Source organism: Danio aesculapii, chromosome 25 (genome assembly GCF_903798145.1).
Source record: "Danio aesculapii chromosome 25, fDanAes4.1, whole genome shotgun sequence".
NCBI classification, from domain to species: domain Eukaryota; kingdom Metazoa; phylum Chordata; class Actinopteri; order Cypriniformes; family Danionidae; genus Danio; species Danio aesculapii.
The window spans coordinates 31,224,899-31,247,854 of NC_079459.1; the positions used below are offsets into that span (position 1 = coordinate 31,224,899).

A 22,956-nucleotide genomic window follows, 5' to 3' on the forward strand; every position below is an offset into this window, starting at 1 on the left:
GTTTTATTTTTTTATTTTGTCAAGCTGTGCCCTAATTTTTCTAATTCTGCTTGACTACAAATTATTTATTATTATTTAAAAATATAGTTTATTTACTTGTAATAATTGTCTAAAATGTTTACGTTATTATTGAGTGTGTGAATTTGAGTGTAATTTCCTACTTTCCTCTGAAAATTAATTTCAAACAAAACAAAAATGCTCTAATTTCAGTATTCTGTTCAGTATTGCGTAGTATTCATTCATTCATTTTCCTTCGGTTTAGTCCCTTTATTCATCAGGGGTCGCCACTGCGGAATGAACCACCAACTATTCCGGCATATGTTTTACACAGCGGATGCCCTCCCAGCTGCAACCCTGGTACTGGGAAACACACTCAATCACACTCAGACACTACGGCCAGTTTAGTTTATTCGATTCACCTATAGTGCATGCTTTTGGACTGTGGGGGAAACCGAAGCACCCGGAGGAAACCCACGCCAACACGGGGAGAACATGCAAACTCCACACAGAAATGCCAACTGACCCAGCCGGGACTCGAACCAGCGACCTTCTTGCTGTGAGGCGACAGTGCTAACCACTGAGCCATAGTGTCACCCCTGCTTAAAATATTAAACATAAAATGTATTTTAAATTTATTATGCATATGCATCATTTTCAGATTTTTTTTTTTAGAAGTATTTATCCGGAACCATTTTTGAAATCTTTTCCCCTCTCGAGTAAATGTACATTTAAATTAAATTTATATATTAGATTTAATTACAGTTCAGGAATTTAATTGCACTTCAGGAACTTGAAATGCCAAGTTGAATCTGATTGGAGCACAATCTTGTTTCTAAAAAAAAAAGTGCACATCAAATTAGAAAAAAAAAGCATTTCTAAATATATGTAAAGCCATTTAAAAGTGTAAATAAAAGTGTCTGCCAGACGCATAAATGTAATTTAGTTTTATAGTCATTAATTTTTATTTTATTTTATTAAAAATAAGTAATATTTATTAATAATAATAATAATAATAATAATTATAATACTTATTATTATTATTATTATTATTATTATTACAACAAATATCCTCCTGAGACCCTGCCCATTGACGTGTGTCCTCTGTAGTGGACATTGTGTTTTCATGAATTTTCTATGAATTTTTTGAGCTACTCTGTCAAGTCCTGTTGTACTGTTCAGAGGACATCCTGGGCTTTCTAGTGATATGTCATTTGATTGGCTGGCATGCTAGGATACACTTTTTACACTACACTGCATGGCTGACTTACAAAAAAGCACATTTTATGGTAAGGAGGGAGGTTTGTAAAATGTAGCTTTTTAAATGTTTAAATAATGTTTAAATAATTATTACATATATATTTGTTTATTAAAGTGTCAGGAACAATACATTTAGCTTGTTTGTGTTTCAAAATATCAGCCTTTTTAAATGTCCACTCTAGTGGACACCAGGACCATTTCATTTCTTCTTTTCGGCTTAGTCTCTTTATTAAAAAAAGGGGTCACCACAGCGGAATGAACCGCCAACTTATCCAGCATATGTTTTACGCAGCGGATGCCCTTCCAGCCGCAACCCATCACTGGGAAACCCATACACACTTATTAACACACACATACACTACGGACAATTTAGCCTACCCAATTCACCTGTACCCGCATGTCTTTGGACTGTGTGGGAAACCGGAGCACCCAGAGGAAACCCACGCAAACGCAGGGAGAACATGCAAACTCCACACAGAAACACCAACTGACCCAGACGAGGCTCGAACCCACGACCTTGCTGTGAGGCGACAGCACTAGCTACTGCGCCACTGCATCAACACCAGAACCATCTTTATTTAAAGAGCCCATATTATGGGTTTTTGAAAATGCTCTTCCATGTAGTGTGTAACACAGCTCTAAGTGAAGTGAAATATCCAGCTAAGGCTTAAATCTGTAAGTGTACAGTGTTTAAAACTATTGATTCATCTATAAAAGAGTCGACTCATAGTGCTTCAAACGAGTCGTCTTGATAACGAGTCATTAGGTGTTTCGCGATGACGCGGCTACGAAACACAAGCCTCGCCAGTAGTTACGCGCGCAAACCAGGGAGATTTGAAACCTGCGGCCCCGCCCACTAACACAGAAAAAACACTAGACACACACACACACAGACGCCGCCGGTCGAATGAAGTCACGCTGTGCTCAGATGGATAATATTGACAGTCTCTACCCAAAGATGAAACTGTGAAGAGTCAGTGGTTGAGGTTTATTCACTAGTGTAAGTAAGTGCGATTAAAATTGTTGCCTCGTTTACTCTAGCTTGCAAATTATGTATTTATTGTGTTTTGTTACTTGTTAACCTGATACAGTACACGCGGTTACTCTTTATATTCTCTTATCGCATGTAAGCCACGTTGAAAACGCGACGCGTTCCGCTTTGTTTACGGATTTAACGTTAAATGCTTTTGTGAGCTCTGCCGTTTGTCGTTGCTATGGCCATCGTAAGCTAGGAGACAGGAGACTCGTGTCGATCTCCCTAGTTCTGAGGAGGAGCGTGATGTGTGTGTGTGTTTGTGTTTGTGTGTGTGAGAAAAAGAGCAGGTCGAGTGTGTGATGGCTAGGAGACAGGAGACGCGTGTCGCTCTCCCTAGTTCTTCTGAGGAGCGTAATGTGCGCGTGCGTGTGTGTGTGTGTGTGTGTGTGTGTGTGTGTGTGTGAGAGAGAGAGAGAAAAAGAGCAGGTAGAGTGTGTGACAGCTAGGAGACTCGCGTCGATCTCCCCAGTTCTTCTGAGGAGGGTTGTGTGTGTGTGTGTGTGTGAAAAAAGCCTTACACTATGAAGCGCGTGTGCACTGTGACTACTTTTATATTGTTGATTAGCAGCTGGGCATTTCACTCTGTCTCGTGCTGAAGCCTGTCACTGTCGACCAATCGCAGCAGGCTGTCATTGGTCCAATCAGCGCAGATTAGCTTCGCGCTGAGGAGGGGGTTGGGAACAAATGAATCACTGAACGATTCATATGGGAGTCGTTGGGATAATTAGGTAAAAATAAATGCAGATTATAAGACCATCAAAGTGTTTTTTGACCTTGCATGCATATTAGACTGTTGTTGGAGACCCTTACAACCTAAATATGACCCTATTTCATCTATAATATGGGCTCTTTAATTAACGACTGCATGTTGTAGGGAGCAGAACTGAAGCAGAGAGGATTCTTTATAAGATAGTTGAGGGAGACTCGGACTTAGAGTCTGACAATCTGACTATAAGAGAATTAGAGAATGACAATCAGTTTTAAATCGCTTTTATGTTAAATGTTAAATTTGTTTTGGATTAACATCACTTCTTTCTTTTGTGTGTTTTTTTTTTTTTGTTTTTTGAGTTCGGCTCTCTTTTAGACTAAACTGTTTCAGGAATTTCAATACAAAAGGAAAAAATGGATTTTGTTTAGTTTTTGTTACATTAATATTGGATGTTCAGTTTTGTTGTCTGAGTTTGGCGGTCGTTTCGAACTAAAATCGTCCTTAATTAAAAATAAAAACAAAATGTAAAAACTCTAAATCGTAAAATATTTTTAACCCAAAGGATGTAGGAAATCACAGAAAAAAGAAAAAAAAAAGAAAAAAAATGATTTGGCTCTCAGGAGAATATTTAACAATTGTGGCGACCCCAGATTAATAAAGGCACTAAGCCGAAAGAAAATGAATGAATGTATTATCACATTAGTGTCAGTTTTTCCTAAATATATTGTTGTTTTTTAATACATGTTTAACCCTTGAGTCTCCTTTAACGACCTTTAAACTGGAGAACAGTTTTCAGCACATAATGAACCTCTCTCTGTGTCTCTATAGGTGGTGATGGCAGTGGCTCAGCTCTACTTCCATTTGGCTCCTAAAGCAGAGGTGGGCGTCATTGCTAAGGCTTTGGTCAGGCTAATGCGCAGTCACAGGTGAGTCACAAACACTCACACTGATAATGAAAGCAGGTTTTCCTTCTGACGTCCTCAAAGCTGTGACGCAGCAGCATCCAGTCTTCTGGTTAATGAAGCGCGGTTGATCGTCTGATTACATCATTAGTAAATGCGGATGAAACATCACAACATACGTGTTGTAAATACTATAATATACATAATACACTTTATTATAGTATGGTTAAAACATAATATTTACTATTCTACAGTGGCTAGTAACACAGCAGCTATAGTAATATAAACAAAAGATTGGATTTTCTAAAACTACTATGAGCTACAGTATATTATACTACAATACACCACATTTTAATGTAGTAAAAACTAAAGTATACTACAGTATTTTAGTTTATGAGTTGACTGTAGTTGATACTACAGTATGCTGGACTATTCACTAACTAAGTGTTGTAAATACTATAATAAGTACTACATAAGTATGGTTAAAACAATTCATAGTATTTACTATTCTACAGTTGCTAGTAACACAGCAGCTATAGTAATATAAACTAAAAATTGGATACTGTAGTTTTCAACAACTACTATGAGCTATATTATTCAACAATACACCACACATTAATATAGTAAAAACTAAAGTATACTGCAGTATTTATTATAGTTTATTAGTTGACTGTAGTTGATACTTACTAGACTATTCATTAATTGTGATTTATTAAGTGTTGTAAATGCTATAATATATACAGTAAAATACACTGTTCTGTAGTATATTTTAAAAACACTTTATATAGAATTTACTATAAATTACTGTAGTATTTTTTCATATGGATTGACTGTGTATGGAAGACTATTATAATGCAGTGAGAATGAGCCTATAAGATATCAAATGCGACCATATATATATATATATATATATATATATATATATATATATATATATATATATATATATATATATATATATATATATATATATATATATATATATATATATATATATATATATATAAAATAGGTGGGCATAGATAATTATTTTTTCTAGATTAACCTCTGTAATCTTGGAATTAATGTAAATTAATCTAGATTAAAATGGCTCATTTGAATTCTGCCGAAGGCATTCAGAATATATGTGCTACCCAAATAATAAGTCTTTGAGGACGGGTTTCTCAAGCCAGGTGGCGCATTAGACCAGGGGGTTATCTCCTGTTTCCAAAATGCATCACAAACTGCTTGAGAAACTATTCTACTATGATAATTGGTGATGAAAATAAATCATGTTCAATAAGATGTACTTGTGTTTACTAACTGTTTATTCAGTTAAACATGAATTTTGAACTGTAGGCCTACATAAGCTCCAAACAGCGATTTTTGATTACCCTAATCTGACTAAAGTCATAACTGAACTAAACAGAAATGGAATTAAGACATGTGGAGTACACAGATATTAGTGGCATTATTGAAGTAAACACCGCAATCAAACTATTACCGTCATGTAGGACTTTTCGCCAAATTTTCCGACAAGATCCACACACGCGGCTGTCAGTAAAGGACTGCACACACACACACACACATTGCGACATGCGGAAGTTTTTTATTTCCATTCGGCGTGCGTTATTAAATTCCATAACACTCTCACCAGTCCTTACTCCTTATTTGCATCTAATACCCCAGTTTATCATGGGGGCATGAATGAAATGTTCATGAGTGAAAGTGAAACTGCCGAACTGCAGTTAAAGTCACCCAAAATTACAGGAAACTTTAACATGAAAGCACTTCACGTAAACACCTTAATTATATTATTGTCTATTAAGGCAAATAACTAGACTACAGATGTCCATGTAAACGTAGTCAGTAATGTCTTCCAAGTAAGTGAAAGACCCATAAGGGCATGCTGCTGATTTGATTCAGAAGGGCACTCTTTTTGTCAGACAGCAAGTGGTGGGCTGTTATTGGCGTTAACGTGCTGCGTTATACATTACATTACTTTACATTGCGTTATATCTATACAGTTTTTTAATATTAAGATTTAATATTGTTCTTATAATATTGAAATTGATTTAATACCACAAGTGAACAACCATGAAATTAATGTTGAGTGTGTTACGTTTCATACACGATTTGCTAAGGAAAATATTTCCAATTAAAGTCAGAACAGAACACTTATTTGTTTTGTTTCCTAATGATTCTTTTTTTGAACAAATCTTTGATTCAGTGAATCATTGATTCGAAAGCCAGCACAAAAACACACTACGGAAAATATTGCTGTTATTTTTGGTCGTTATTACAAACCCATAATTGTGTATCAACAGCTGCTGTGTGTTTTTCTGTGTCTGCAGTGAAGTGCAGTACGTCGTGCTTCAAAACGTGGCCACCATGACCATCAAGAGAAGGGTGAGCGATTCACTATTTAACACACTAAACTTTACACAAAAAACAAGTCTTGCTTAAATCAATTGCAAATATGCCCTGGTTCAATCCTGTGTGTTCAAGACAATTTCACTGTCTGGAAAACTGCAGCGCATTATGAAGAATAAAATTAGAAGTCATGTTTTTTTGTACATAATAAATGAGCTTTAGAGGCACTGTCAACACAATAATAATCGCAGTCATGTTATTTTGTGTTCAGGTACCTGATGTTTAGAAACCTAGTGTTTTAAAGGTCATTAAACCCCTCCAAAAAATGTATAGATTTTAGCTTAGCCTTTTCAGAATTATTAAAAGAGAATTTGAGCTAGTGTGATTGTATGCCAAGTTGATTTTAAAGGGATAGTTCACTTAAAACAGTTTTTTTTCCATCATTTACTCTCTCTCATGTGGTTTTAAACCTTTGTGAGTTTCTTTCTTCTGTTGAAAAATATAGAAGATATTTCGAAAAATGCCAGCAGCTGACACTCATTAACTTGCAAGGTTTTCCTCACTATGAAAAGAATGCTGCTTGCTGGCTCCCATTGACATCCATAGTAGGAAAGATATGTACTATAGAAGTCAATAGGTGTCAGCTACCAGCACTTAATCTGAATATATATTCAATAGAAGAAAGAAATAAGTGAAGGGTGAGTAAAAGATGGCAGATTTTTTTGTATTTTTGGGTGAACTATCCCTTTAACATTTCATTTAAAAAAAGAAAACACTAGTATGTGTTTTCATGTCGCTAGTCCTTATCTAATAAATACTAGTACAGAGGGAAAAGATCAACAAAGGCTCGTTGGAAATATGTGCCCAGAGCTACACTTTTGAGAACTGAGAAATATGTGCTCGCGGGTACATGTATATGCATTTTGTGTGTAAAACAAACACTATAGGGTGGTACTGCTCACTGCTTACCTCCATACGGACGACTTTTCCAGCATGACTGGTTTGCTAGTTCACTACAAATGGCGTCAAACTTGGGCGGCCAAGCAGTGTGGACCAGGGTTCGAGTCCGGCAAAGAACGGTGTCAGAAATCAGGTGAAACGAAACCCTAAAAAAGCAGTGCGAGATCGTGGTAGAAGCACGCAGCCGCAATGGCTTTTCTCTTATAGTGTGCTTTTGAAAACACTATCGGTTGGGTTTTGGGAAGGGAGTGTGTTCGTGACGTTCATGAGAAGGATATTGAAATTGGCAGAAATGTACACAGCAGCCTCTGGTGGATTTACAAGAAATGGCACATATAAATAAATGTACCCCTAGCAACATATTTGAGATTGTCAAAAATGTACACAAGCTGTGTCTCAATTTAGAGCCTGCATCCTCCGAAGGATGCAGACTTCAAAGATGAGTCCTTCGAAGTCCAATGACAGGCTATGAAACTTGGGATGTTCGAGGCCGTGATGGATCCACCGGTTTTGTCCTTCCTTATCTGGAAAACAAAGGACGCATATGGAGGCTGCATTTGAAGGAGCTTTCGAATTTCTTTGAAATGAGACAACATACGTCGCGCCTTGCACCTCGAATGCATTATTCTGAGGATGCAGCCTCTGAAATGAGACACAGCTACAGTGTCCTTTAGTGGATTTGTGAAATCATAAACTGCAAAAAGACGTAGCTCCCGGTATTTATTTCTCGGTTCTCAAAAATGTAGCCCTGAGCACATATTCCTAATGAGCCTGGGATGGAAAACATACTAATATGCAATTTTAAAAGTACTAGTGGCGTAAAATAGATATGTTTTATAGATTAAATGTTAAAACAGCTTGCCATAGTCGGCGCAATAGCCTAGTGGTTAGCGCATGGACATATGGTGCAGTAGCACGTCAGGGCATCACGAGTTCGAATCCCGGCTCGAGGACATTTCCCTACCCTACCCCCCTCTCTCTCTCCAACTTCGCTTCCTGTCCTAAATACTGTCCTATCTAATAAAGGCAAAAATAGCCAAAAATAAATCTAAAAAAAAAAAACACAGCTTGCCATAGTGATTGAGATCAGTCTGAATGCATGTTAAAGAGCCCATATTATACATGAAATAGGGTCATATTTAGGTTGTAAGGGTCTCCAACAACAGTCTAATATGCATGCAAGGTCAAACAACACTTTCATGGTCTTATAATCTGCAATTATTTTTACCTAATTATTCCAGCGACTCCCATATGAATCGTTCAGCGATTCATTTGTTCCCAACCCCTCCTCAGCGCGAAGCTAATTTGCGCTGATTGGACCGATGACAGCCTGTTGCGATTGGTTGACGACACTGACAGGCTTCAGGGCAAGACAGAGTGAAATGCCTAATCATCGATATAAAAGCAGCTAATCATCGATATAAAAGTAGTCACAGTGCACACACGCTTCATAGTGGATTTTGGCTGCCAGTGGGTGAATGTAAATACAGACGATGGACTAGAAAATACTGACGACTAACTATTTTATCAAGCAAAAAGTCCACGAACTGTCGAGGAGATCTCCTAGCAGTCTACTTGCTCTTTTCACACACACACACACGCACAAACACAGGGCCGGCGCGTCCAGAATAGAGACGGCGCGGCGGCGACACCTCCCTAACCGTCCTCAGTTACACCCCCCACCCCCCGTCCCCCCCCACCCCCCAAGGCTTCGATTTAAACCGCGAGTTTGGGTGAACTGTCAATAATATCCATCTGCACAGCGTGACTTCATTCGACCGGTGTCTGTGTGTGTCTCTGTGTGTGTGTGTGTGTGTGTGACTTTTTTTCTGTTAGTGGGCGGGGCCGCAGGTTTCAAATCTCCCGGTCTTGCGCGTGCAACTACTTGTGTTTCGTGGCTGCGTCATCGCGAAACACCTAATGACTCGTTATCAAGACGACTCGTTTGAAGCACTATGAGTCGACTCTTTTATAGATGAATCAATAGTTTTAAACACTGTACACTTACAGATTTAAGCCTTAGCTGGATATTTCACTTCACTTAGAGCTATGTTACACACTACATGGAAGGGCATTTTCAAAAACCCATAATATGGGCTCTTTAATACCAGGTAGAAGGATTCGTTGATTCATGATTTGCTCCAGATAATGCAGTATATTGATGAATGTTGCTGCAAATTAAAGAAAATTGCTTCAATATCATTCAAAAACATTCTGATTCAGTGTTAAACTGACAACATCTTTGTGTTTGTGTTTTTGTTTAATGATTTGACCTCGAGGCCATTTGAAAAGCTTTTCTGCAAACACTCAGTCAGCATTAAAAATGTTTTATGCATACATTTGCATGCTGTTTTGGTGTTGTGTTCTGAATATGCAGTGTTTTGTCTTTTAGGGAATGTTTGAGCCGTATCTGAAGAGTTTTTATATCCGCTCCACCGACCCGACGCAAATCAAAATTCTCAAGGTGAAGCTGCATTTTGCTTTGAAACATGTTTTATTTATTGTGTGCTTTCATATTATGTCATGAAGTTATTTCTCTTAAGAATTTTGAGTCAGAGTGTTTTAAAAAACTTTAATAATTAAAATATGTTTTTAATTTAACTCTGATGATTTTATTCTCTCTTTGTGACACAGCTGGAGGTTTTGACTAATTTGGCTAACGAGACGAACATCTCCACCATCTTGAGAGAATTTCAGGTCTCATTTTTACACTGTTTAATATAATATATCATTTAAAAGTTTGGGCTTGGTGTGATTTTAGGAATATTATACTGTAACTCAAACAGTAATATTTGAGAAGATGTGATCCTGGGCCATAAAATCATAAGTGCACATGTTTTGAAATTAGGATAGGACAATATTTAGCAGAAATAAAAAAAAATTTAATGGTGGAGGTATACAAATGTATTATTAGATTAGATTAGTGCGACATGGTGGCTCAGTGATTAGCACTGTGTTCTCACAGCAAGAAGGTCACTGGTTCGAGCCTCGGCTGGGTCAGTTAGCATTTCTGTGGGGAGTTTGCATGTTCTCCCCGTGTTGGCGTGGGTTTCCTCCGGGTGCTCTTGGTTCCCCCACAAGTCCAAAAACATGCGCTATAGGGGAATTGGGTAAACTAAATTGGCCGTATTTTATGTGTGTGAATGAGTGTGTATGGGTGTTTTCCGGTGTTGGGTTGCAGCTGGAAGGGCATCCGATGCGTAAAACATATGCTGGTTAAGTTGGCGGTTCATTCCGCTGTGACAACCCTAGATGAAAAAAGGGGCTAAGCCAAAACAAAAATGAATGAATAAATGAATGATTCTGAGAGTACAAAAAAAAAAATATTGAGGAAATGGTCTTTAAAATTGCATAAAAGCATATTTAGCAATACAAATTACTACGTTTTGATATATTTCCTCTTGGAAATTTACAAAATGTCTTTACTGGAAATTATATTTATTTAATATTCTAATTATTTTTGACTTAACAGAAACCCTATCCCATACAATTAATTTTTTTCATTGCCAAAAATATACCTGTGCAAGATGATCCATGGTCACATAATAAACATATATTATATTATATTATATTATATTATATTATATTATATTATATTATATTATATTATATTATATTATATTATATTATATTATATTATATTACTGTATATTATATTATATTATATTATATTATATTATATTATATTATATTATATTATATTATATTATATTATGTTATATTATATTGTATTGTATTGTGTTATGTTATGTTATGTTATGTTATGTTATGTTATGTTATGTTATGTTATGTTGTATTGTATTGTATTGTATTGTATTATATTATATTATATTATGTTATGTTATATTATATTATGTTATGTTATATTATATTATATTATATTATATTATATTATATTATATTATATTATATTATTTTATATTATATTATATTATATTATATTACATTATATTATATTATATTATATTATATTATATTATATTATTTTATATTCAGATGAACTGTTTTCTATTCATAGATAAAATGCAATGCATATCTGTAAGCTGAAAGCTGAATATTTATAATTCATCCTCTTCAGTGTCACGTGATACTTCAGAAGTCATTTTAATATGCTAATTTGTTGCACAAGAATCATTTCTGTTTAGTATAAATTTTGAAAACAGTTTCTGCAAAATTAATTTGAGGAGCCCATAACCTTATTAGGATTCTTTAATAAAAATGAATGCTTAAATATAAGAAAAATAGAAATATTTTGTAACATTAAAAATATCTTTACGTTCACTTTGATCGATTTATATGCAATCGAATCGAATTTTTTTACATTCTGCTGTATCGTTTACTCACACTTGGGTTGTACAAATCATGTGTAATTTTATTTGGAAATATTTGAAAGAATAGTTATCAAACAGATCTCGCTATTCATTTACTTTCATAGTATTTGTTTTCAACTATGGCAGTAAATAGGTAGATCTGGTTACCCACATCTGTGTTCAGCAGAGCAAAGTAATATATGGGTGTGAAAAACCTGAGGGTGAGTAAATGGTAATAGTATTTAAAATTTTGGGGTGAACTATCCTTTTAGAGTGGGTAAAAAGGTTGGAAATTAAATATTGACCTAAACTATTAAACCTTCTGTTTCTCAGAATTATACATTTTAACTTGTAATTGTGTGAATTATTTTGTCTACCAACTGTAGTCAATGTGTTGTAGTATAATCTGGAATATACATGTATGCGTTGTAGTTAATCCAGAATATAGAGAATCAAATGTGTCTCTGTTTGTGTTGTAGACATATATTAAGAGCATGGATAAGGATTTTGTTGCAGCCAGCATTCAGGCTATTGGTCGCTGTGCTACAAACATCGGTGAGGTCAGAGACACATGTCTGAACGGCCTCGTACAGCTGCTGTCCAACAGAGACGGTGAGAAAATGGGTTTTTTGCTTAACAAAACGGCTTTTAATTCCCACACTGGCTGCAATTGTCCATTATATGAAATAAATATCCATAATGTCACCACATTTGTTGTTTAAGAGGTTCTTATTAAGCAATGAAGATAAACGGGTGTCATGTTTTAGCATACAGACAATTAAAAAGTAAATCAAAACAAACCTTTATATTTGCTTGAGGAAGTCTGGTCAGAGAAATGTGGGAATGTGATTGAATAGAAGTGTGAGGCCTGAAATGAAAGAGTTTTAGGTCATAGTGTTCTGGGTTGTTGCTAATGTTGTTATGTGGCTGCTACAGCATGTTTTAGCATTGCTGCTATGTTTTAGCACATTTTGTCATGCTTTACAACATTGTTAGCATGTAGCATGACATCATTTTGCATGTTGTTATCATGTTTTAGAACACTTTAAACATTTCATTTGCATTTTTACCACATTGATAGTATGTTTTAGAACATTGCTAGCATGTTTAGCGCTTTGTTAGCATGTTTAGTAAAATGCTATCAGGCCTTAAAGCTTTGTTTCAGTAGTATTTTCTCCCACGTTTCAAGCATGTATCAAGCACAATATTAGCATTTTTATAATGTTGTTAGCATGTTTAAACGTTGCTGGTGTGATTTGGAACATTGCTAACATGTTTCAGGACATTGTTAGCATGTTTAACTAACTAACTTTTGTTAGTTAGTTTGCTTTGTTACCATGTCAGTAGCATTTTTCCCACACAACAAGCATGTATTACCACACTGTTAGGATTTTAACCACATTGTTGGCATGTTTAATATTGCTGTTAGTATGATTTAGAAAATTGCTAGCATGTTTCATCACATTGTTAGCATGTTTTGTACACTGGTGTCAGGTCTTAAAGCTCTATTACCATGTTAGTAGTATTTTCCCAGAAAACAAGCATATATTACCACACTGTTAGGATTTTTACCACAGTGTTATGTTTGCGTATTGTTATCAGTATGTTTTGGAACATTGCTAACATGTTTTAGCACATTGTTAGCATGTTTAGTAAAAATATATGAGGTCTTAAAGTTCTGTTACCATATCAGTAGCATTGTCCCCAGTTGCTTGCATGCATCAGCACACTGTTAACATTATTTACCACATTGTTAGCATGTTTAAATATTGTTGTTAGTGTGATTTTGAAAATTGCTAGCATGTTTCATCACATTGTTAGCATGTTTTGTAAACTGTGTCAGGTCTTGAAGCTTTATTACCATGTTAGTAGTATTTTCCCCAGAAAACAAGCATATATTACCACACTGTTAGGATTTTTACCATATTGTTATGTTTAAGTATTGTTGTTAGTATGTTTTGGAACATTGCTAGCATGTTTTAGCACATTGTTAGCATGTTTAGTAAAAATATATGAGGTCTTAAAGTTCTGTTACCATATCAGTAGCATTGTCCCCAGTTGCTAGCATTCATCAGCACACTGTTAACATTATTTACCACATTGTTAGCATGTTTTAATATTGTTGTTTGTGTAATTTTGAATATTGCTAGCACGTTTCATCACATTGTTAGCATGTTTTGTACACTGGTATTGGGTCTTAATGCTTTATTACCATGTTAGTTGTATTTTCCCCAGACTACAAGCATATATTACCACACTGTTATGATTTTCACCACATTATTATGTTTTAGTATTGTTGTTAGTATGTTTTGGAACATCGCTAGCATGTTTTAGTGCATTGTTAGCATGTTTAGTAAAATTAAATGAGCTCTTAAAGTTATGTTACCACATCAGTAGCATTGTCCCCAGATGCTAGCATGCATTAGCATACTTTTAACATCATTTACCACAATGTTGACATGTTTTAATGTTGATTTGGAACATTGCTAGCATGTTTCAGCACATTGTTAGCATGTTTCATACACTGGTATCAGGTTTTGTTACCATGTCAGGAGCATTTTCTCCACACTACGAACATGTATTACCACACTGTTCGGATTTTTACCACATTGTTGCAAGCATGCATTAGCACACTGGATTTTTACCTCATTGTTAGCATGTTTTAATATTATTGGTAGCATGTTTCATTGCATTGTTAGCATGTTAGCATTGATAGATATTTCTAGCAGATTTGAAAATGTTAATATGTTTTTGGTATTGTTTGCTAACATAGCATGTTTGAACATTACTATCATGTTTAGCACATTAAGAAGATGTTGCTAGCGTGTTTCTTTACATGCAGTTAGCTTTTTACCCATTGCTAACATGTTTTGCCATATCAAGCAACATTTACTGTGTGATTTGTGTGCTAATGGTGATATTTGTGTGTGTTTTCAGAGTTAGTTGTGGCCGAATCAGTGGTGGTGATCAAAAAGCTTCTCCAGATGCAGCCTGAGCAGCACAGTGACATCATCAAACACATGGCCAAACTCATCGACAACATTCAGGTAGAGTTTTGATATGAACTGCGAACGTTTACAATTTAAACAGCCTTTGTAGACCTGACCTGACTTTGTTTGTGTTTGTCTCAGGTCCCGATGGCTCGAGCCAGCATCCTGTGGCTGATCGGCGAGTACTGTGAACACGTCCCCAAAATTGCCCCCGATGTCCTCCGAAAAATGGCCAAAACCTTCACTAACGAGGAGGACATCGTCAAGCTGCAGATCATCAACCTGGCTGCCAAACTGTACCTTACTAACTCAAAGCAGGTGAGTGGACAAACACATGGCTGTGGTCAGTGTCAGAGGGGTGTTGATTTAGTGTTTTATGTTTACATACTATTACAGTTATATAGTTATATTTTTGTATATTTTCCAGTTTATTATATTATATTATATTATATTATATTATATTATATTATATTATATTATATTATATTATATTATATTATATTATATTATATTATATTATATTGTATTATATTATATTATATTATATTATATTATATTATATTATATTATATTATATTATTTTTTTTATGTTATGTTATGTTACGTTACGTTACTTTACGTTATATTATATTATATTATATTATATTATATTATATTATATTATATTGTATTGTATTATATTATATTATATTATATTATATTATATTATATTATATTATATTATATTATATTATATTATATTGTATTATATTATATTATATTATATTATATTATATTATATTATATTATATTATATTATATTATATTATATTATATTATATTATTTTTTTTATGTTATGTTATGTTATGTTATGTTATGTTATGTTATGTTATGTTATGTTATGTTATGTTACGTTACTTTACGTTATATTATATTATATTATATTATATTATATTATATTATATTATATTATATTATATTATATTATATTACATTATATTATATTATATTATATTATATTATATTATATTATATTATATTATATTATATTATATTATATTATGTTATATTATGTTATGTTATGTTATGTTATGTTATGTTATATTATATTATTTTATATTATGTTACTTTATGTTATGTTATATTATATTATATTATATTATATTATATTATATTATATTATATTATGTTATATTATGTTATGTTATGTTATGTTATGTTATGTTATATTATATTATTTTATATTATGTTACTTTATGTTATGTTATATTATATTATATTATATTATATTATATTATATTATATTATATTATATTATATTATATTATGTTATATTATGTTATGTTATGTTATGTTATATTATATTATATTATATTATATTATATTATGTTATGTTATGTTATGTTATGTTATGTTATGTTATGTTATATTATATTATATTATATTATATTATATTATATTATATTATGTTATGTTATGTTATGTTATGTTATGTTATATTATATTATATTATGTTATGTTATATTATATTATATTATATTATATTATATTATATTATATTATATTATATTATATTATATTATATTATATTATATTATATTATATTATATTATGTTATATTATGTTATGTTATGTTATGTTATGTTATGTTATGTTATATTATATTATTTTATATTATGTTACTTTATGTTATGTTATATTATATTATATTATATTATATTATATTATATTATATTATATTATATTATATTATATTATATTATATTATATTATATTATATTATATTATATTATGTTATATTATGTTATGTTATATTATATTATGTTATGTTATATTATATTATATTATATTATATTATATTATATTATATTATATTATGTTATGTTATGTTATGTTATGTTATGTTATGTTATGTTATGTTATATTATATTATGTTATGTTATGTTATGTTATGTTATGTTATGTTATGTTATGTTATGTTATGTTATGTTATATTATATTATATTATATTATATTATATTATATTATGTTATATTATGTTATGTTATGTTATATTATATTATTTTATATTATGTTACTTTATGTTATGTTATATTATATTATATTATATTATATTATATTATATTATATTATATTATATTATATTATATTATATTATATTATATTATATTATATTATATTATATTATTTTTTTTATGTTATGTTATGTTATGTTATGTTATGTTATGTTATGTTATGTTATGTTATGTTGTGTTATGTTATGTTATGTTATGTTATGTTATGTTATGTTATGTTATGTTATGTTATGTTATGTTATGTTATGTTACGTTACGTTACGTTACGTTACTTTACGTTATATTATATTATATTATATTATATTATATTATATTATATTATATTATATTATATTATATTATATTATATTATTTTATATTATGTTATATTATGTTATGTTATATTATATTATGTTATGTTATATTATATTATATTATATTATATTATATTATGTTATGTTATGTTATGTTATGTTATGTTATGTTATGTTATGTTATGTTATATTATATTATTTTATATTATGTTACTTTATGTTATGTTATGTTATATTATATTATATTATATTATATTATATTACATTACATTACATTACATTACATTACATTATATTATATTATATTATATTATTTTTTTATGTTATGTTATGTTATGTTATGTTATGTTATGTTATGTTATGTTATGTTATGTTATGTTATGTTATGTTATATTATATTATATTATATTATATTGTATTATATTATATAAATTTTTATTATATTGATTTATATTATGTTATTATATTATGTTATAGTACTTTATATTATATTATATTATATTATGTTATGTTATGTTATGTTATGTTTTGTTATATTATACTATATTATATTATATTACTTTATGTTATGTTATGTTATATTATATTATATTATATTATATTATATTATATTATATTATATTATATTATATTATATTATATTATATTATATTATATTATATTACATTATATATTATAGTTTATTATAGTTTATTATATTATACAACAAAGATTGGAGAAATAATTTGTCAACTTGACTAAAATGTGTATCATGTCATAGATTTAATCTGAAAAAAAAAACAGCAATGGAAAAAAAGATTACAGAAATATTTGTAAAATTTAAACAAATGTACTTTTCAGTGTTCCAGGTAAAAAATAAAAAAACATATTCATGCATATTGACAAAAATATCAGTCATTTGATAGAAAGATTTAAGTTTATTGTGAAATGAAGTGTGGTGATAGAATCAGTGCTATACAGTAGTATAATATAGTAAGACTTTTCTGCCTTTCAGACTAAACTGTTGACTCAGTATGTACTGAACCTGGCGAAATATGACCAAAACTATGACATCAGAGATCGTGCCCGCTTCATCCGTCAACTCATTGTGCCCACCGATAAGAGCGGCGCTCTCAGCAAATACGCCAAGAAGCTTTTCCTTGCACTGAAGCCTGCTCCCGTCCTGGAGTCTCCATTTAAAGGTACAGTCAGGCATTTTATAGTTTATATTAATAATTTGTAGCATTATAGAATCCTCAGCATGTCAGTATTGAGATCGGTTCAGATGTTTCTCCTAAAATGACTCTTAATGTTAACATACATATGGAGTTTAAAGGTATAAAATCAATCTGATTGGAAATATGGAAGTTCATAATGAGAACATTTGATTTGCACACAGACTTTAGCATAGTTTCGGGTATTACAGATTTTATAGAATTTATAAATACAGTCAAGCAAAAAAATTATTATGATTGAAATATTATTTTTAATTAAATAGATAAAATTAAAAAAAATAACTAATAAAAATTCTTTCACTCTTGACTGTATATACAGGAACAACCAAAATGTTTTCATTCTTTTTCAATCTTCATTTTTTTAACCACACTTAGTTTTTCCTTTTTTTTATTTTGTTTTTCATTAAATTGTTTAAACATTTTAAATCAAGATTAATTAAGACTAATTTGAGAGGCAAAATGCCTTTAAAAAAATAAATTAAGTTACTCTCTGCTTAAAAATAGCAAAAAATCTGCCAGTGGGGTAAGAAAAATAAACATATTTTTCTTTTTAACAAAGTTTTCATATTTTATCATTTATTTTCATTGTTTTTGCAAATTTGTCACATTTTATATTTGCAAATAACAGGTTTTGTAAAATATTGTTCATGTAATATTTTGCTTAATTTTCCATTATATTCCATTTCCGTTATTCAATTCAAGTTTATTTGTAAAGTGATTTTTTCACAATAATTATTGTTTTAAAGCAGCTTTACAAAAGATTCATATTATTGCATTACAATCAAATTCATAAAAGTAAAGGTTAGTTATTATTATTATTATTATTATTATTATTATTATAGTTAAAAAAGCTAAATTAAGTTACTCAATGGTTAAAAATAGCAAAAATCTCCCAGTGAGGTAAGAAAAATAAATGTTTTTTTTTTTGTTTTAATAAAAGTTTTATATTTTATTTATAATTATTTTTTTTGCGAATTTTTCACATTTTATATTTGCATTTACTAAGTTTTGTAAAAAAAAATTTCATATAATATGTTGCTTCATTTTCCATTATATTCCATTTCCGTTATTAAATTCAATTCAACTCAAATTTATTTGTTTATCGCTTTTTACAATATTTATCGTTTCAAAGCAGCTTTACAAAAGGTGCACACTATTGCACAACAATCAAATTCCGAAAAGCTAAAGTTTTTAGTTATTATTATTATTATTATTATTATTATTATTATTATTATAGTTACAGTTGAAATCAGAATTATTATCTCTCCTGAATTATTAATAACACATTTTTTTAAACTTAATATTTTTAATAACTAATTTCTGATAGCTGATTTTGTTTATCTTTGCCATGATGACAGTACATAATATTTGACTAGATATTTTTCAAGACACTAGTATTCAGCTTAAAGGCTTAACTAGGGTAATTAGGTTATTTCGGCAAGTCATTGTATAACGATGGTTTGTTCTGTAGACATTCAAAACAAATATTGCTTAAGGGGGCTAATAATATTGACCTTTAAATGGTTTTAAAACTATTAAAACTGCTTTTATTCAAGCCGAAATAAAACGAATAAGATTTTTCCGGAAGAAAAAATATTATAGGAAATATTAATGGGAAAAATTCCTTGCTCTGTTAAACATCATTTGGGAAATATTTGAAGAAGAAAAAAAAAATCACAGGAGGGCTAATCATTTTGACTTTAACTCTATATATTATTATAGCTAGCTAAAACAAACTAATAATAACTAAACAATTTTTGTGGTAAATTTCTTTGTACCTTTGCAGACAGAGATCACTTCCAGCTGGGGTCACTGTCTCACCTGCTGAACGCTAAGGCCTCCGGATACCAGGAGCTGCCCGACTGGCCCGAATCGGCACCCGACCCGTCCGTGCGCAACGTGGAGGTGAAGGATTCTGTGTGTGCAGGGCGAACAGTTCTGACAGAGGCAGGGCCAGTGCTTCTCCTACAGACCACCAGAGGGAGCTCCGACATGCAAGACCTCCCAAAGAAACGCCCCAAAGCGCTGACAAAAACACACGCTACGCTCAATCACTTTTATATCGCTCACTTTCCTCGCTCATTAGCATAACTCCACCCTCATGACGCATAAATCACACACTCTGCATTCCAACGGGGTGGTTACGACTCATCCTGCAGCCCTATTGGTGGATTTGGAAAAGCTATTTTGGTTATTAACGATTAATATACCGCAACAGTCGGGTTTTGAAAGGTAGCTAATTTGTTTAAGAAAAATAGCTTCAGACTAGACCAATCAGGTATGAGGTGAATCACAAGATTACAAAGTTTGATTTGAAGCCGTTGTACACAATGGCTTTAATGAGGGAAATCCCATATAGCATTGCGAATGACGCATTTAAATTAACGGAGAAAAATAAATTGATTAAGGTTGTTGATTGTGTCTATAGAAATATGCTAATTTAAATACTTTAATTATTACTATATTAAAGTACTTTAAGAGTGTAGTGAGATTCAATTACGTCATGCTTCATCAGAGTGGGCGGAGCTAAGCATCTTATTTGATGCGCTTTGCTTGCTGCGACTCTGATTGGTGGAATTTTTTCTAAGCATCATGGGTAATGAAGTTTTTCTGTGTGAATTCCACTATTAAAGTTAAAATTTACAATGCAACTGTATTTTAATACCTTCTCTTACCGTTAGTATGGCGCATTTAAAATTTTGCACAATTTTATATGGTGCAATTAAAATTACGAGAAAAATAAAATGATTAATTTAGGGGTGTTGATTGTGTCTACAGAAATAGGCTTATTTAAAGTATTAAAGTATTTTAAGAGTGTTGTGAGATTCAATTACATCATGCTTCATCAGAGTGGGCGGGGCTAATAATCTTATTTGGCGCGCTTTGTTAGCTGCGACTCTGATTAGTGGAATTTTTTCTAAGCATCATGGGTAATGAAGTTTTTTTGCTTAAATTCCACTATTAAAGTCAAAATATAGAATGCTACTGTATATTAATACCTTCTCTTACCGTTAGTTTGGCACGTTTAAAATTTGGCACAATTTTATATGGTGCATTTAAAATTACGGAGAAAAATAAAATGATTAATTTACGGTTGTGTCTATAGAAATATGCTAATTTAAAGTATTAAAGTATTTTAAGAGTGTAGTGAGATTAAGTTAAGTCATGCTTCATCAGAGTGGGCGGGCTAAAAATATAATTTGGCACGCTTTGATTGCTGCAACTCTCTTGATTGGTTGAATGTTCTAAAAGCATTATGGGTAATGAAATTTTTCTGCAACTGTATAAATACTTTCTCTCACCGTTAGTTTGGCGCATTTAAAATTTGGCACAATTTTATATGGCACATTTAAAATTATGAAGAAAAATAAAACGATTAATTTAATGTTGTGTTTATAGAAATATGCAAATTTAAAATATTAAAGTATTGTAAGAGTGTAGTGAGATTCAGTTACATCATGCTTCATCAGATTGGGCGGGGCTAATAATCTTATTTGGCGCGCTTTGCTTGCTGCGACTCTTAGATTGGTGGAATTTTCTATAAGCATCATGGGTAATGAAGTTTTTCTGCTTGAATTCTATTAAAGTCAAAATTTACAATGCAACTGTATTTTAATACCTTCTCTTACCGTTAGTTTGGCGCATTTAAAACTTGGCACAATTTTATATGGTGCATTTAAAATTACGGAGAGTTGTAAAATTACGAAGGTTGTGTCTATAGAATTGTCTCTCTGATTGGTGGCATTTTTTCTAAGCATCATGAAGTTTTTCGGCGTGAATTCCACTATTAAAGTCAAAGTTTACAATGCAAAGTATTAAAGCATTTTAAGATTGTAGTGAGAATTGCATCATGCTTCATCTGAGTGGGCGGAGCTAAGAATCTTATTTGGGATTTAAGATTTAATTTCGAGATATTTGGACTAGAAATTCGTCAACAATTCAGAAAAGACAGGAAAGACTGGAGAGTTTTTCACTTCTGAAACCTGACTGTTGCGCTTTATTATGTCAAAATAGGCTTAAAATTGAGCATTCCTTCAAACGAAAATGATTTTAAAAAACAAATTCTGGAATTCAATCAACTCTTTCAAAACCTGGAATTCTAGAATTATCCTGAGTTCCAGAGCCGACTCTATAGGCACACCCACATACATTCACACAAGCCACTCCTTCCTGATTAATATTCCATGATCAAACCTTGCATATGCATGAGGTCTGCACCGCACACTGATCGGTCAGGGTCTTGAAAATCCAGCTCAGGTTTTTGTCTGCATAATCATGTTTGTTATTTCATCACGCACTCATCATTCCCAGCAGATTTCTAGCCGTTTTATCCCTCTCCGGCATTCATCCGCATCTCTGTCTGTTTATGTTTCCCATCCACCATATTGTCCAGCAAGAGGAGGTGGTAGACACCAGTGAGGGCCGAATCGGTCTTTTGGGAGACTGGAGAGAGGTGCCCACAAGAGTGCAGTGGCTTCTCTCCCTGTCCACCTTACTTTACTTAAAGTGTGTGTGTTTTTCGTGTGTCACTCTGAAATCTGCTGACCTCATTTCCTGCCATGCAAGCCATCAAAAACCGTCATATTAATGTTGCACTTCCATTACTGTGACACCAAATGCTCAGCAAAGCATCACTCGTAATGCAGATTTGTTTTTGACATTTTGAGTACATGATTAGAGAACTCTAAACGAAGGGGTGAATTCACTAAACACACACTTTTGCGCAATAGTTTTTGTAAACACCTGCATATACATTACCTGTAAGAATTTATCTAGGACAGGAGGCGCTAAACAGCATTGTAGATATATTTGTGAGCCTTAGATGAATTAGTAAAGCAATATAATTTAGACTATCTGCAAGCGTCTTAGTAAAATACG

The 22,956-nt window shown here is 31.9% G+C and overlaps 1 protein-coding gene across 1 annotated transcript in view; it reads left to right on the forward strand.

Annotated features, from left to right (window-relative positions):
• Nucleotides 1–22,956, forward strand: part of LOC130219316 (AP-3 complex subunit beta-2) — an 83,208-nt gene that overhangs the window by 37,517 nt on the left and 22,735 nt on the right. The window contains exons 9-17 of the mRNA XM_056451687.1: nt 3,831–3,928; nt 6,238–6,292; nt 9,609–9,680; nt 9,851–9,913; nt 12,006–12,138; nt 14,464–14,573; nt 14,658–14,834; nt 17,859–18,045; nt 19,865–19,983. Of these exons, the coding sequence (XP_056307662.1) occupies nt 3,831–3,928; nt 6,238–6,292; nt 9,609–9,680; nt 9,851–9,913; nt 12,006–12,138; nt 14,464–14,573; nt 14,658–14,834; nt 17,859–18,045; nt 19,865–19,983 (1,014 nt within the window). The remainder of the gene's footprint in view (nt 1–3,830; nt 3,929–6,237; nt 6,293–9,608; nt 9,681–9,850; nt 9,914–12,005; nt 12,139–14,463; nt 14,574–14,657; nt 14,835–17,858; nt 18,046–19,864; nt 19,984–22,956) is intronic.